This window comes from Alexandromys fortis, unplaced genomic scaffold (genome assembly GCF_014885135.2).
Source record: "Alexandromys fortis isolate MF-2015 unplaced genomic scaffold, M_Fortis_MF-2015_v1.1 scaffold_44, whole genome shotgun sequence".
In the NCBI taxonomy this organism is placed as follows: Eukaryota; Metazoa; Chordata; class Mammalia; order Rodentia; family Cricetidae; genus Alexandromys; species Alexandromys fortis.
In genome coordinates, this window is record NW_026067921.1 from 8,591,709 (window position 1) to 8,607,855 (window position 16,147).

At 44.4% G+C, this 16,147-nt stretch overlaps 1 protein-coding gene across 2 annotated transcripts in view; it reads left to right on the forward strand.

The window, feature by feature from the left end:
• Cep41 (centrosomal protein 41) overlaps positions 1-16,147 on the forward strand; it is a 44,012-nt gene extending 27,865 nt beyond the window's left edge. For both annotated transcript variants that reach the window (XM_050141699.1, XM_050141698.1), the window contains 7 exons: positions 183-252; positions 5,247-5,391; positions 7,419-7,570; positions 7,947-8,014; positions 8,814-8,928; positions 9,736-9,951; positions 10,605-16,147. In XM_050141699.1, coding sequence (XP_049997656.1) covers positions 183-252; positions 5,247-5,391; positions 7,419-7,570; positions 7,947-8,014; positions 8,814-8,928; positions 9,736-9,951; positions 10,605-10,753 — 915 coding nt within the window. In that variant the 3' untranslated portion in view covers positions 10,754-16,147. The remainder of the gene's footprint in view (positions 1-182; positions 253-5,246; positions 5,392-7,418; positions 7,571-7,946; positions 8,015-8,813; positions 8,929-9,735; positions 9,952-10,604) is intronic.

The window sequence follows — 16,147 nt, forward strand, 5'->3', positions numbered from 1 at the left end:
AATTAGCACCCTAATGATTAAGAGGCCTGAAATCAGTAAGATTTGCCAGTCAGGACACTACAGCTGCTTCAAACAAGATGGCTTTGATGTTTGGAGTTGCCCAGTCTTTTTTAAAAGACAGAACCACCTGTGTTTAAAGCGAAACTATGTGCACATCAACACGTTTCGTTCTTCTCTATCAGGTCATTCAGGTTGCTTCCCTGTCAGATCAAACACTGGAAGTGACAGCTGAGGAGATTCAAAGGCTTGAAGGTAAGAAGAATTGAGGATGTCGGAAACTAGCAGGTTGGCCAGTGGTGAAAGTCCTCACCCTGTACATGTATTAGTGTGTTTACAGGGAACTGGGCCATTGATACAGCTGTTTGCAGTCAGTTATTCACAGAGAAATGCTATCTGGTACCCTAATTATTCTCATTTCTTTAAAAAAAAAGTATTTTCTGACACACAATTTCAATGTTTTAGATGTTTGAATATACGACTTCCTTTTTTTCCAGAAAATATTTCTAATGTCTTGTGCATTTGCACAGGTTACAGAAGTCAGTGGTAAGAGACTAGAAAGCTGAGAAAACACCTCTGCTCCCATAGGGTTTGTAGCTGTGTGTGTGTGTGTGTGTGTGTGTGTGTGTGTGGTGGGAGATTGCTACAGTGCTGAAAGTTACATGTGATAGGAGTCATTGCTGGAAGGCAGCAATCATTTGTTACGAATTTTATTGTTTAATATTCTCAAAAATGGGAAGGAAGGAACATACATTTCAGAGATGAGAAGCCCGAGCATCAGGAGAAGCCCCCATTGGCATATCTAGTAAAGAGTGGACTTGGGATTCCACTCTAAATCTCCAGTAGCATTCTTCTCATTGTATCACCAAGGGACTCTGCAGAGTTCCTTTGAAGATACGTGAGATGCCACGGGAGTTCTCAGGAAGGAAGGATGTTTTCCAGTTAGACCAAACCAGGCTTCCTGAAGGTATCTGAACTAGGTAGGCCTCAAAGGGGCAGGCACAGTTATGGGGGAGAGGAGCCTAAGCAAGGCATGGACATGAAAGGACAGTGTGTATGCCAGGAATCTGGTAATCCAGGCTGGTTTTGGTCTTCAGGGACGAGTAGACACTGGGTGGAAGATAAGGCCAGAAAGATAAGCAGGCTCCAGATTTCCTTGCTTAAATACCAACTGCAAAACAAAACCCGTTTAGTTGTACACTCATGAAAGGAATACACAGACTTCGGGTCTTGATTTTATCCTGAAGTACCCTGCAATCAATGCGTGCCTGTTTACTAAAGAGGAATGTGTTTGTTAAGGTTGATGCAGGCCAGGAATTTAACTTCTGATTTCAAGACAAGGTTCTCAGGAAGTCTGAGCACACTGGTTTTGTGCAACTCAGCTGTCATTTTACTGCGCTGGTTTTTGTTAGGGAGGATAAAGAGAATCTGAAAACGACAGGAATTTATCTTTGACAGATGCCTCTCACCCAGCAGAGAAATAAGGGTTCATTGTAATAGAGGTAATTGAGTCTCCTCATACAAGCGCTCCCAATTTTAACCGGGTTATAGGAGCACCTAGATTTGGCCTTTAATTCATTGTTAAGATTGCTGCACCAGAACATATGCGCACATGCAATTTTCTCCTCTGAAATAAATTTGCACAGCAAAATAGGCTCTTGTAAAATAGGACGCCATAATGTGTGAGTAACATTAGTGTTTTTCTAGGGCTCTACACGGATAATAGCTCAGTCAGGAGTGCCTTCAGAACAAGCTGTGTCTGAATATTTGTTGGTTACCTTTGAAGAATGCAAAACCCTCCTTTTACAATGTTAATGCTTTTTCCTGACTTAAAAATGTTTCAGGATGGTAAAAATATCTAAAGAAGAAGATGATAATAATGAGTGTCAATATTTGGGTCCATTTTTCTTCATCTTCCTCCTTACAATGCATGCTCTCTGTGTGCAGCTTTGCTCTGTGCAGCTCTAAATTAACTTTTTTTCATGCATATTTTCCAATGTCATTAAACAGACTTCAAAAACATGACTTTAAAAATTGTGTTCTTGTATATATCTATCTTTGGGACATATCTTAACTATCCTACTGTTGAGCATGGCAGTTTTTATGTGCTGTGTCACTGTGATGAAATGACACCACATTGTACATGTAAACAGGCATGTGAGTCTCATTGTTCCTTGCAGTCGAGTCGCTACAGATAGTCGAAGGTGAAACCACTCCCACACCATCGCGGTGTGGCTGTGACCTACATGCATTCCTGTCAGGAACACCTCGTGCGATGGATAAAAAAATTGTATCTAATCATTTTATTTTTTAATTCCTCTGATAATGAAATTGAGCTGTGTATATATAGGCATGTGCATGTCCTCATATACATTCATTTACTGGGCCTCTGCCTTTAAAAATATTTTTGTATGTTGTTTCCTATTTTGTTTTTCTAAAACAATGCCCATCTTTTTTTCTTATTGATTTTGTGGGCACTATGGATAATTTATATCTTTATACAACAGTAACAAATATAATACTGAAAATGACGAGAAAGAACTCTTTGCTTATTTATAATTAATTAATGAGACCAGAATTAAGGACTGACATGTTTGGCTGGGGGGCAGTCAATCAGGAACATGCCAGAAGTGGTACCTCTTCGTTGAGGGCTTCATTGAGACCCAGAATAAAATTTTGCATGAGACTAAGGGGCCTAAAGGGTTTGAATAGATCTTTATAGTTGTAGTTATATTTCTAGGGAATGTTCAATCACTGCAGTTATAGTAAATGAGATCTTTTCAATGTTTTCTAATCAGTGTATAAGAAAGATGTTCTATGTGGTTATTAGCATTTAAATCATAACCTCGGGTTTGTTTGTCCATGTCATCCTAGTATTTGTTTGAAGTTTTAGGCATATTATATCATATACAAATTAAATTTTAGTCTTTTTTAGTAGTTAAGCCTCCTCTATTTCTTCTTTCACTGTATTTGTTAGAACAGAAAATCCCCTAATGTCATTGTCTCGTTCCCATTCTATATTCTTAGAGATTATTGAAGACCCAGAGAGCTTTGGCATATGTGAACTGTATTTATTCAAATTTAGTATATTAAAAACCAGTTTTGTTTGTTTTTCAAGAAAGGGTTTCTCTGTGTCGCCATGGCTGTCCCGGAACTCTCTCTGTAGATCAGGCTGACCTCGAACTCACATAGTTCCGCCTGCCTCTACCTCCTGAGTGCTGGGATTAAAAGCATGCACTGCCACTACCCAGCCAGGTATGTTTAAATTTTAACCTGAGAATTTAAGCAATATTTATTGCCAAATATAAAAATATCAATCGTAATCCCATCACAAACAAAAACAGAGCATGGGGGGGGGGGGTTACTGGGGCTCACACCCAGGACTGTGTGCATACTAAACACAAGCTCTTCCACTGAATTTTATCCCCAACCCATAAAAACATACTTTTATATTTAAAAAAAATCATTAACTTTCCAACCCAGAATTTTACCAAGTGGCTCTGAGTATTTTGTAAGTGTCTTTCATGTCTGTTTTAATAGACAACAGCTGATTCTGATATCTGCTTTTTGCTTTCAGTCAGTGCAATGTGCTGTTTGGGTTGAAGTCTGTGAAGCAAATCTGACTCACATGGACCTGTAGTTAGTTGGGAGAGGGAGGGGTACTTCACTAACCCTTTCAGTCAGCTGTTTCTACTTCTTTTGATACTACATAAAACCCATCAGCTGGTTCATCCTCTCTCCCTCTTTCCCTTCCTTCTCTTTGCTCCCCCTCCCCTTCCTTCTTTCCTTCCTTGTTCTCCATCCTTTCCTTTCTTTCTAGCCTAGCTTCAAACTCCCAGTCCTCCTGCTGATCACAGGCAAGGCCAGCCTGCTTGGCCAGTTGTTTCTTAAGGGTTTGCTGCGTCTGGCTTCTGACCCACTTCAGTGGACTGTTACGCTCTGTTGTGTCAAAGCCCTTTGGTCGGCCTCATGCTTTCAGTGCCTCTCCTGCCTGTGCGCAGCCTCACGCCGTGCACTGCTTGTTTGTCCAATGTCATTTGACTGACATGGAACTCAGATGTGTCCAATGCGTGTTGGGAGGGCTCTTCATGCTTCACCTCTAGGTGCCAAACACAGATTCCAAAAGTCTGGGTTTTCTTCAAAATTTAGCCACTGACAAGAAATACCATCAACTGTTTTCTTTAAAAGAATTCTCCCTCAATTCATCATTGAGACAACATCTCCAAATACGCAAGTAAGGACCCAGATTTTCTTGCAAAGAAAAGATGCCTGCGGCAAAAATGTCTGGCTCGGCCACAGCCTAGCAAGCATTCTAATCCTTACCCCTGACATTTCCTCATACATGGGTATCTAGAAAACCACTCTGGCATCACACAGACTACTCAAAGGCAAACACCTAGAGAATCAGTTCACTCTTCTTTCTGAGCTAGGGTCTTACCCTGTAGCTCTGGCTGGCCTGGGACTCACTGGCTCAAACAGTTCAGTCTTCTCACCCCAGCCTCCCAAGTGCTAAGATTGCAGCCGTGAGTCACCACACCGGTTCAAGGTGAGAGGTGATGGGAATGATTAATCATTGTTTTATGAGGACACTCTTTAGTATTTACTGTGAGAGCATGTGCAACAGGGAAAACTGTGCCCGCTAATAAGTGTGGAGCCGCTTCCTGATGTTTCCCGAGTGCTAGAGTTTTCACTGTCCCCTTTGTACCAGCAGAGCAAATATAAATACAGCCAAAAAGTGATAGGGGCTTTGAGCTTAGCTCAGCTGGTAAAACACTTGCCTACCAAGTTCAGGGCACTGGGTTCTGTCCTCAGCTGAGGTGGGGGTGGGGACAGTTGACATCTTAGGAAATAGCTTTCACTTGGTATTCAATATGAAAGGGTCTTGAGGAACTCCAGGGGTTTATTTCGCTGCATTTTGAGAGCTCCCTGTGTTACAACTTTTAGAATAATAACTCATCAATAGCGATACAATTGTTTTTTGCTTTGTATCAGTGGAGATACCTAATAGGTAAATTCCAATCCTGAGATTGCATTTGGTTACTTGTTAAATTTTTTTAAAGATCTGCATTTATTTGTGGGTGTGCGTGAGTGGGCACATGCGTGCAGCAGTGCACATGTGGAGGTAATTGAGTCTCTCTTTTCACTGTGTGGTTTCCAGGGATCAAACTCATGTCATCAGACTTGATGGCAAGCGTCTACACCCACTGAGTCGTTTAACCCGCCCTGTATTTCTTTGTTGCAAATTTTAGACAATGATTCTACAACTTCAGAGGCTGATGCTGAAATTGCTGCCAAGACCAATGGAAAAGGGAGCCCTGGGGAGCAGTCACCCAGTCCTGTCCAGTTCATCAACAGCACTGGAGCAGGGGACTCCAGTCGCTCCACTCTCCAGAGGTACCTGTGTTGGATCCGAGCATTTACTCTGTGTTCTTCTGGCCCATTTCAGTGATTGACGTACCTGAAACAGAACTGGCAGCAGTGACGTCCTACATTTTAATCCCAGCCCTTTACGTTCTTCCTTTTTATCTAAATGTTACCTGAGCTCTTTTCACTTCTTACTGAACTAATGTGAGAGTGGATTAATAGGCGTGTATTCTTTTCCACTTCTTGGTTTCATTCTTCTCAGCCCTTCTACATATGGGCTAGTTAGGGTCTAGCAAAATTTTTCAGGTACTATGTTTCTATTCTGAGTATGAATTTTGCCCTGTCTACTGAAGCTTATATTGTCCTATATAGAATAAGAAAGACTCAGTGCCACAAAATGCCCCGGCATGGAACAAGCATGGAGAATGGCAATAAGCCACTGGAGTTTATTCTGAAACTGCCCTGGCTCATGGTTTTTGTTTCCAAGGACCTTACTCCATGCATTACTTCTCACAAATATTAGCTGTGGGTTTTGAGATTGGTGCTGGTTTTCAGCATGTATCCATCCCATCTCCTCACAAAACACTTCTGCCAGGGAAATCTCTAGCTAGAGAAGTGCCGTCGTTGGTTGTCATTTTCATAGCTGTGTTTGTGAAAGGGCTATATAAAAATGCATTCGTTTTTATAGATATAGAAAGAAGATATAGGTGGGGCTGGAAAGATGGCTCAGCAGTTAAGAGCACTTGTTGCTCTTGAAGAGGACCTGGGTTCAGTTCCCAGTCTCCATATTGCAGCTCAAAACCAAATTCTGACCTCTGAGAGTGCCTGCAAACATGAGGTGTGCACACACGCAAACACACACATACATACCCAGGTGCACATGCACGTGCACACACAGAGATTGAAAAAGAAGAGATGTGGGCCACCGGTGCTTCCTCAGAGCATGCAGGTTTGTATCAAATAGGTTTTCTTCTCCTTTGCCTCATTGAAGTATGCACTGTGGAGCCATAGTGTTTACTGGATATAAATGCAGATAGTGAAGTCCTGCGATGGCAGAGGAGCTAGTCAACACGCTCATCTCTGACTGAGCGGCTCCTTACCATGTCCTTACAGATCCTTGGCCGTTTTGTTCGTGGTCCCCGGTCTTCTTAGTCCTCTGCTGTCCTGCCATGCTTTCTTTCTGACATTAAGGTGGCAGCGCAGCTCATGCTTAATGAGTGGAAGCAGCACTGCCAGGGATGAACCCCTTATTTCAATCCCGTCTCTTCCCTTGTCTCATTATATGAATGCCACTAGCTCTAAAAGCCTCTTCAGGCTCATCATCATCCTGTACAAATTGGAAGTGAGTGCAGATAACTATTGAAAATAGGGTTCAGTGTCCACATTGGGTAGGCCGATGTGTAAGTACATCCACGCATCACTTAATGATAGGACGTTCCGAGAAATGTGCCATTAGGTGATTTTTCCATGATGGAGCATCAGGAGTGTACTTTAACAAACTGAAATGGCTCCCCATCACTCTGCAGAGTCATCTTATGGGGCTGCCATTATATTCTGCCCACGTTTGACTGGAATATCTTCACATGGTCCCAGACCGTATGTGAAGTACATAAAACAATATTGGTACTTTATATTGTGCTTAATATACATAAAAATATTTTGCATTTCTGTTGTCCTGCAAGCCATTTTCTCTGTCCATGTATTCTGTTTTCTTACTCCTTACTCTAATCCTATCAGATAACTGTTGCCTCTTTCTTTGTGAGGGTCACCTTTGCAGCTGAAGGCAGCATGTGCCCTGCACTTTCTACCCCCTGCCTCTAGCATACCCTGTGGGTAATCCACGCCAGCCCCTTCTTGGGGCTCAGTGTTGTAGAGTAGCATCCGCACAGCCCTGCTGCCTTCTGGAAAGAACTGAGGCACTCTGCCCATTTGGCTTTTCCTGGGGGTCCCCGTTGAGAAGACAAGGAACCCTCATCTCCCCATTCTGAAGAGACATTTGACTTTTCAACCTCTGACCCCTGACTAGTTTCTGATGACCTATTGTTTTCTGCTTACAGCGTCATCAGTGGCGTTGGGGAACTGGATGTAGACAAAGGGCTAGTAAAAAAAGAAGAGCCCAGTGGTAAAGACAAGCCTTATCCGGACTGCCCCTTCCTGCTGCTAGACGTGCGTGACAGAGACTCTTATCAGCAGTGCCACATTGTCGGGGGTAAGAAGAGGGGTAGTGGAGCCTCTCAGTCCCAGGAGCAGGGCCCAGTCTCGTTCCAGCGGAAATGGGACACTAGCACAGGTCAACCGTCAGGGACACCCGTGGAGTGAGCACCACATGCCCTCTGAGAGAGGCTGACCGTGTTCTCTGGGGCTCACAGGCCCAGCGCACAGTACACTGAGCAGGGAAGCCGGTCCTCCTTTGTTCATGGCGCCCTTTCTCTCTTCATGTCTTTCGTGGAGCATCTAGGTGTATTTAGGGTTATGGCTCACGGACTTTGAAATATATATTCACCTCTTAGACTGTACGTCAGCTGGGAAGTGGGGCCAGATTGTAAGAGAGCTCTAGGCTTCCTAATCTTGTTCTTCTCTTGTAGCTTACAGTTACCCAATTGCAACTCTGTCCAGGACAATGAACCCCTATTCAAACGACATACTTGAGTATGTATCCTTTGTTGCATTTTAAGGAGTTGGATGTTATCGGGATTTTAAGACTCAAACTTATCATGAACCATGTTCTTAGTGTGAAAACTGCAAAGGACCCTTGACACTCACCAGGTTAGCATGTTTTAGATTTCAGATTCCTAGCCGCTGCTAAGTGTCTGCTAAAGAACTGTTAAGACAGATTCTTTTCAATTATGCCTCCCTGTGCCAGAAACCACTAGGTTCAGGGTGTGTCCTAAGACTCTGCCTCTTCTAGAAAGCTTGTCCACATTGAACTTAAGAGTAAATATTTTTATATTTCTGTTTTTCTTTTAAAATTTTTAATTTTTTTCAGTCATAAAAATCATACAAGTAGAAAATACTGAAAATGTTAAAAAAAAAGAAAGAAAATATTCTATTATCAAATAATTGAGTAACAACTCTTGTCACAATGCTGGTATATTTTGTTCTATTTTCTATATGTGTATGTGAAATTTGTCTTTACAAAATTGAAGTCAGATTGTACCAGATGTCATTCACATCTGTAATTTCCAATGCTAATGGAAGCTGTTGGTAAGCTCCATTTTTGACAGTATGTATTATCTCCTTGTCAGATCTACTTCCTAAACTGCCCCTTTATTGTGGGCTTTCGGGTGGTTCTATTGTATCATGGTAAGGAAGCCTTGGGTGGATGTGTGGACACAGAAGTCTCAAATGGAAGCTGTCGTCTTTCCTCTCCAGCACTGTAAGGTGTAGAGTGTGTAGCCCGTGCTGTCAGGACTTAGGGCATGCTAGTTCCAAAACCTTAACTCACCTCACGGAAAAATGCTCACGGCAAGATCATCATTATGTACGACGACGACGAGAGGCTGGCGAGCCAGGCGGCCACCACCATGTGTGAACGCGGCTTTGAAAACCTCTTCATGCTCTCTGGGGGTGAGCAAAGCTTCAGTCTCCTCACACATCCCGCCCTGCTCTCAGCAGCCCTTGGGCCCACACTGTTACCTTCCAGTGCTCAGTGACGAGAGGGACCTTAGCTTGGGCAGAGAGAGCGCCGTGCTGTCTGAAGGAACCAGGGGTCATGCGAAAAGTCCTCTGCTTCTGTCAGCACGTCTGTGTGGGTTTGTTTCGGGGGTGGGGGATGGGGGTTTCATTTTCTTCACTGTAGGTTTTGTTGATTTGAAGCTTTGATGTTTTTTTTTTAATTTTTTTTAAAGATTTATTTATTTATTATGTATACAACATTCTGCCTCCATGTATGCCCACACGCCAGAGGAGGGCGCCAGATCTCATTACAGATGGTTGTGAGCCACCATGTGGTTGCTGGGAATTGAACTCAGGACCTCTGGAAGAGCAGTCAGTGCCCTTAACCACTGAGCCATCTCTCCAGCCCGCTTTGATGGTTTTTGAGACAGGATCTTGCTCCATAGACCAGGCAGGCCTCAAACTCTTAATCTTCCTGCATCAGCATCCTGACTGCTAGGATTGCAGGCATGGCCTCCAGGCCTAGCTAGCACATGGTTTTAATTCCTGAGATAACAGCATTATTGCAGGGTTCTGTAAGAATGCTAAACCCGAGCAGAAGATTTCCTATGGAATTCTCAGCTGACATTTCTAGTTTATGTGTTGACCCAGCAGTGAAGGACTCGGTGATGAAGGGCGGGAAGACACACAGGCCTCTCTAGCATTGCTGGGGCCTCACTTTGTTAATCCTGCTTTTTCTTATGCTCTCCTGCATCTTAGGTCTGAAAGTCTTAGCTCAGAAATTCCCAGAAGGACTGGTCACTGGTTCCCTGCCAGCTTCTTGCCAGCAGGCCCTCCCTCTCGGTTCTGCCCGGAAGCGATCCAGCCCCAAAATGCCACCCCTGCCAGCTGAGAACAAGTGGAGATTTACCCCAGAAGACTTAAAAAAGATAGAATGTTATCTGGAAGCGGACCAGGGGCTGACAGGCAATCACAGTAAGAGATTCTGACCTTTGTTTTTGGTGGAGCTTGACCTGTGCACCTTTGACTGTCCCCTCATCACAGAAAAAGCACCATTATATCCCTGTTTTTAAAGTACTTGAGGTTCTGTGTGTGATACAGGTACTAGTAGGGGTCACCGGTGATGGCAAACATTAGGCATTGAGAACAAATGTGGAGAGTCAGCCGCAGAACATGTATCTGAGGCATAGTATGGGCGTCGAGATTCTTTCTTGGGAGGTCTGCCCTTCCTGCTCTGCTTCTGGGTTTGCTTAAAGGCCTACCCAAAGATGCCTGCTCTGTCTTCCACCTTTGCCTGCTGCTTTCTCTTCCCTCTCCACAATTCCCCTCACCCTGTGTACCCATCTTTCTTTACCAAGGAAGGAGTGAGAGACAGTCCAGATTTGTCGAGGACAGTGAAGGGGAAAAAAGTAGACTGTGTGGCTTCTCTCCACCCCTCCCCCTTCCCCAACATCAAGTTGATCTGAGGGATGAGAAATAGATCACCACTGGCCCACAGTAGATTCTGTGGAGGCTTCATTAGCATAAAAGTGGTCATAGACTAAGCATCATTAGCTTAAAAGTGTTCTTGGCCCATTGTCCCTGGAACCCTTCTTGCATCTCTGTCCCTCTTTTTTTGCTCCCATCAGGCCGAATGAACCAGAATAACTCTGCCGGAAGAGACTTGAAGGTGCCTGCTGGCCGCAGTGGCCAGAACCTGCCTACCGGGGGTCCTGCTAGCCACTCAAACCCCCGCACACTCAACAGTGGTCACCTGCAAGGCAAACCCTGGAAGTGAAGACCTTGTGCCTTTTAGTCAAATAAATGTCCCCTCCTTTTGGAACCCCCAGCACTCCCAACTTGGTCATTTCAGAACTGCTATAGAGAAAAGCCACACTACCTGGGCCAGACCAGGCCCACCTCTTCCTGTCTGCAGCTTCCCCTTCCTTCACTCAGGAAGGATTTTGACAGATGACCACAAAAACCAGAGGCTTGACCGGCTCTAGTGCACTCCCCATTGTTTACAGGATATTCATGTCTTTTGAAATTGAATAGGAAAAAAGAAAGATACTGTCTGTTAACTAAGGCCCTGCCTGTTTGGTCTGTAAGCAGTGTTGTTTTGTAAATAATTTAGTCACATCTGCTGGTGTGTTCTTCCAGGCCAGCGTTTTCATTCTCTGTTGATTTCATGAAAGATTCTCCAGGTGGGCCTGCCCTTGGCGCCTGTCCCCAGGGGGTGCAGATGAGTTTCGGCGCCTGCAGCCCACACTGGGCCAGGTGGCTGGCTGAGTCACTTGCTGCAGGCTCTGTGCCCTGCAGGCTCTGTGTGTGCTGCAGGCTCTGCTGGGAATTTGAGGCTGAGGGGTCTGTGAGCTAAGTTCCATCTTACTGGTTTATCAGAGAGGCTCTGTCAAAATGATCCCCTTGTTAAATGGTTTCTGAGGCCAGGAAAGCTCAGTTGTCCTCACACCAGAAGGAGGCCCGAGTATACGGAGGTCCCAGCATCCTACAGGGCTGTGCTAAGAGCCCTGGAAGGCCACCACAGCGGTCCCCTCCATTGTGAGCCTTATTTCAATTAAATTTCCCATTGTCTAATTTGAGTCCAGCTGTGTTAGATGGATAGCAATCACAGTCATGTGAGAGCATCAGCTCCTCTCAGACAAGGGGAACACACAGGTGAGGAGGACGCAGGAGTCCTTTGTCAGAGCTGACAACCCCTCAAGGCCTTGCTTAAAAATACAGTATTAGTCTAATTGAGTAATTAGTGCAATTTCCTGCTTGCTTTTCATTCTCACGACTGAGCTGTGATTAGGAGGCTGTGATTATAGATTCTGGTTCTGGCCGGAATTTTGAATTGGCATTAATTGAATTGCTAGCTGACTGACATCCATTCTCTTTAATTGCGCGAACAAAAGACCTCAGGTAAGGATGAGGTGCATGAAGTCACGGGAGAAGAGCCCTGTTAATTTTTATGGTCTGTGATCGGAGCTGTGATAAGGGACTAAGGAATAAATTGTGCTCTTTGTCATGGCAACCAGCTTCTGAAAAGCCAACTGAAAATTGCCTGTGCTTAGGTGGTTACTGCTGCTGGTAAGATTTGCCTTAACAGTACTATTTTCTAACCACTAAAGAAAAAAAAAGGAAAAAGGAAAAGAGAAAAAAAGCCCGCCCACAGTATTTCTAGCATGAGGGCTGTGTTTGTAAGAGAAGTAAACGTAATAAATATCTCATGGAGACATATGGAAAAATAACTCAGTCAACCCAGCTCTGTTTCAGAATGTGTTTATTCTTCTCTACTTGATTTCCAAAGTGCAACGTTTTCCAATGCTTTAGAAATCAAACAAACCAGGGATATTGTTCAGATGTCAAGCTGTGCCCAATTTTCCACAAGATTCGAGAATCTTGTACAAAACTCAGCCAACGTACACATAGCTTTAATGAGAAGCCTGTCATGTTTCCCCATAAATTCATTGCCTGAGAACTTAGTTCAGCCTTTTGCTAATGCCAAAATGCACTGGCTTTGTATTTTCTTTGCAGAATAGATAGAAAAATGCAATTTTTTCCACATTCGGCTTTCCCCTAGCATGGACAAGATTTTCAGTCATCTTTGACATTCCTAAGGAAAGTATTTTCCTCGGCAGCAAAGTTCTGGTTTGCCGCTTTAACACGGGCTAGTCAGGAGGGCAGACCTCCTGACCCAATTCTGATTTGAAAGTAAAGGGCAGTTTCCTCTCGTTCCCTCCTGCATTCCCACCAATGGACAGTAGTGTTGGGAAGTGTATGGCCGTGCAAAGCTGGCTTAGCTGGCTTAGTCAGCCTCGCTGCATTCGCTGGCGTGGTCCATGTGCCTCTCCACAGCACTTTGCCCCGTTGGCAGAGACCGATCTGAATCTGCACTCAGTGTTACTCTCCGACGCTGTTGCTTCCTGACATTCCGCTTTACCAGTTTCTTCATTAGATTATTTGACATGTATTATTTAAATGATCACTGATACTCTGTGCAATTATGAATGTTGAAGATTAAAGAACGTAGTTACTAATTTGTCGTTTGCTATTAATGTGCTGAAACCTGCCAACTTCTCTCTTCCTCTCTGTCAGAATGATTTGGGGGAGCCCCAGGAGACTAGAGTGATTTGAAAGCGTACCTCTTTTTACTGCATTTCCCAGAAAGGCGTATGCTCTTTGCATCAATGAATCTGGAAATCATTCCAGTTTAGAGCAAGAGAGCATAGCTCTCTAGTCAGGAGCCTGTGTTTTTCCTGGAACTCGGGCAGGGACAGATTGCTACCTTGGACGACTGTCTTACAGCTTTCGTGCCCGGCGTGTTGGGGGCTGGCTTGTTCCCCTGGCTGGAGGTCTGTGCACTCCACGAGGAAGCTCCTTGATAATGTATGATGGCCTTCCCTCTGCCCAGTATCTCAGAGGGGATATGGGTTTAAGAAAGAGAGGCCATTTAGGGGTACTTATTTAAGAGGCCAGGCAGGAAGGAAGCCAGGAAACAAAGGAGGGAAGATAGAAAAGAGGCAGGAAGTGGCCTGAGAGCGAGGAAGGAAAAAGCTACACTGTTCATTCAAAAGCGGGAACATCCTGGGCTGTAACATCAGGCTGGGTCTGTTGAAATCTGTGGCTTGAGTAAATAGCCTAAAAGTAATTTTCTTTTTCTCTCTCTCTCTCTGTGGTGGAAAGCCAGAGCCGGCAGTCATATTGGACTTGATATAAACAGGAATTAGAATAAATAATGTCCGTTAGTTGCTCAGGGAGTTTTTCCTGTGGTGCTGTTTAAATTATACAGAACTTAAGACATTAAGCTACTCAAAAGCTAACAGAACAAAACAAAACCCCCCTCTTCTCCGATTCCCTTGTGGGGTATAAGTTGTCAGAATCCGGGGTTGGAAGAAGTATGTCAGTGATTTTTCATTCCTGCCAGGTTGTTTACTGGCTGAGAATCTGTCTTTTCTGTTGTCTGACATGTTTAAGGGAATAACTAATTTCAGTCCACCTGGACGTAAATCCATGACGACCTCTTCCAGCTCGAGCCTGAAGATAAGCAGCCATTAAGAACATTTGACAAACTGTTGAATGTCTTTAGTGTGCCTGTATGGTCTTCAAGATTCTTTCAAATATCCAAGTCCCGTAACTTCTCTCTCCAAAACAAACCCAGAACCATGTGGATTATAATTCATCAATTAAATTATGTGAATATGTTGAGTACTTAGACGTAATTCAATTATTTTTTATAAACAAGGATATTTCTCATGGAAAAAGCAATGAACAAGGCCCAATGTGCTTCCCAGTGTTCAAAATAAATTTAGGTGGTTGAATTTTCCTAAACTCGTAGTAATTATTGAGATCAGGGGCTGGGGATGGTTCACTGGGGAAAGTGCTCACTGTGCAAACATGAGAATCTGAGCTGAGATCACTAGTACCTACATAAAAGGCCAGGCATGGTGGTCCATACCTGTAATTCCAGTGCTGGCGAGGCAAAAACAGAAGGATCCCAGGAACTTGCCAAGTCACTGAGGTCCAGGTTTGGTGGGAGACCCCATCTCCTAAAGTGAGGGTGAGAACAACTAAGGAAGATCTCTAGCCTGCATGCACACACATGAACACATCCGCAAGACATGTTTACATGCATATACCACAAACAAAAATTACTGACATTATTATAGCGTCCCTAAGTTGGACCCCAAGTCAGATATAGCATTTTAAAAATGTACCAGTAGAAGTTTATCTAGCCTGAATTCTTTTGTTTGTTTTATTTTTTTTTTCTGAGCTATATATTTTCCTCCACTCCCATCCCTTCCTCCTCCCTCCCTTTCTACCCCCTCCCATGGTCCCCACACTCCCAATTTACTCGGGAGATCTTGTCTTTTTCTACTTCCCATGTAGATTAGATCTATGATTGTCTCTCTTAGAGTCCTCATTGTTGTCTAGGTTCTCTGGGGTTGTGAATTGTAGGCTGGTTTTTCGTTGCTTTATGTCTAAAGACACTTATGAGTGAGTACATCTGCTATTTGTCTTTCTGGGTCTGGGCTACCTCACTCAATACGTTTTCTAGATCCATCCATTTGCCACCCAGCCTGAATTCTGAAAGAACGGGATTCAACACACAGTTTATGTGAGTTCACAAACCTCTTCACGGGTTCCACTGGTCCCCTCATGGCCTCATTCTGGTGCTGATGTGAAGCCCAAGTTCCTTCACCTGTACAATGTCCTGATTCCTGGTAAATTGTATCATAAACAGAGGTCACTTACTTAGGGGCCATTGATGGCTGGACCACATTCTTACAAGAATGACTTCCCTTTGAAATTTAGACAAGAAGCTGTCCCAGGGTCTGGTTCACTGACTCTGTGGCAGTGGTCCTTAAGTAAATCAACTCTCAGGACTGTGCCTGGTTGGGGCGTGGTGGCCACTCTGCTCCTCTGGAGACCCAGAGAGCTCATTATCTCTCGTCTCCTGTGCAGCTTCCTCTTCTCCGGGCATTCGCAGCCACGGTACCCAGAGAGCCGGCCTGTGAGCTGTTTTGCCTGTTGTCGCTGTTCTTTTAGTAGCCTTCACAATTGATTACAGGTAACCCGCACTGCCTCCATCTAAGGCTTGTTTGTGTTTCAAAACTGGGAAACCCCAGATAATGCCAGCTGTTCTGTTAGGCAGCATACACGGGTCTCTCCAGTATGTTTTGACGTGTTCTGTGTTCCCAGCAGTTCAGTGCGGTGGCACCCCCACTGTCAGAAGAGGAGACGGTGGTTAGACCGCTAACACTGTAATACTGACTGGATGAGAAGCTGGGACCCGACGCAAGAGTCGCAGCTCCCAAGCAAAACCCGTGGGTTCTTGCTTTGGCTTCTCAGGACAGACTCAGCCGTGCTCTTTCTTCCTGGGTGATTCCTCGGTTTACCCACGGAAATGTAACTTCTACTTGGCTTTTGGCTGCCCTTCCCCTTCATCAGTATGCCCTTGCTCTGAAAACTGCCTTCTACCTGTGCAAGACTCAACGGAGCTCTTGTAATAGCGGCTCCCGGGAGCAGTTTCTCATCTCCACTGCCCGTGTCAGGAGTCCTGTCTCCGATAACAGCGTCTTTGGGGTTGGTTGGTTGGTTTGTTTGTTTGTTCACAGACATGTCATGAGCTTTCACTTATGGAATGAGAGTTACAAAACTTGAACCAACTGTAGAAGGGGAACGTAGGCTA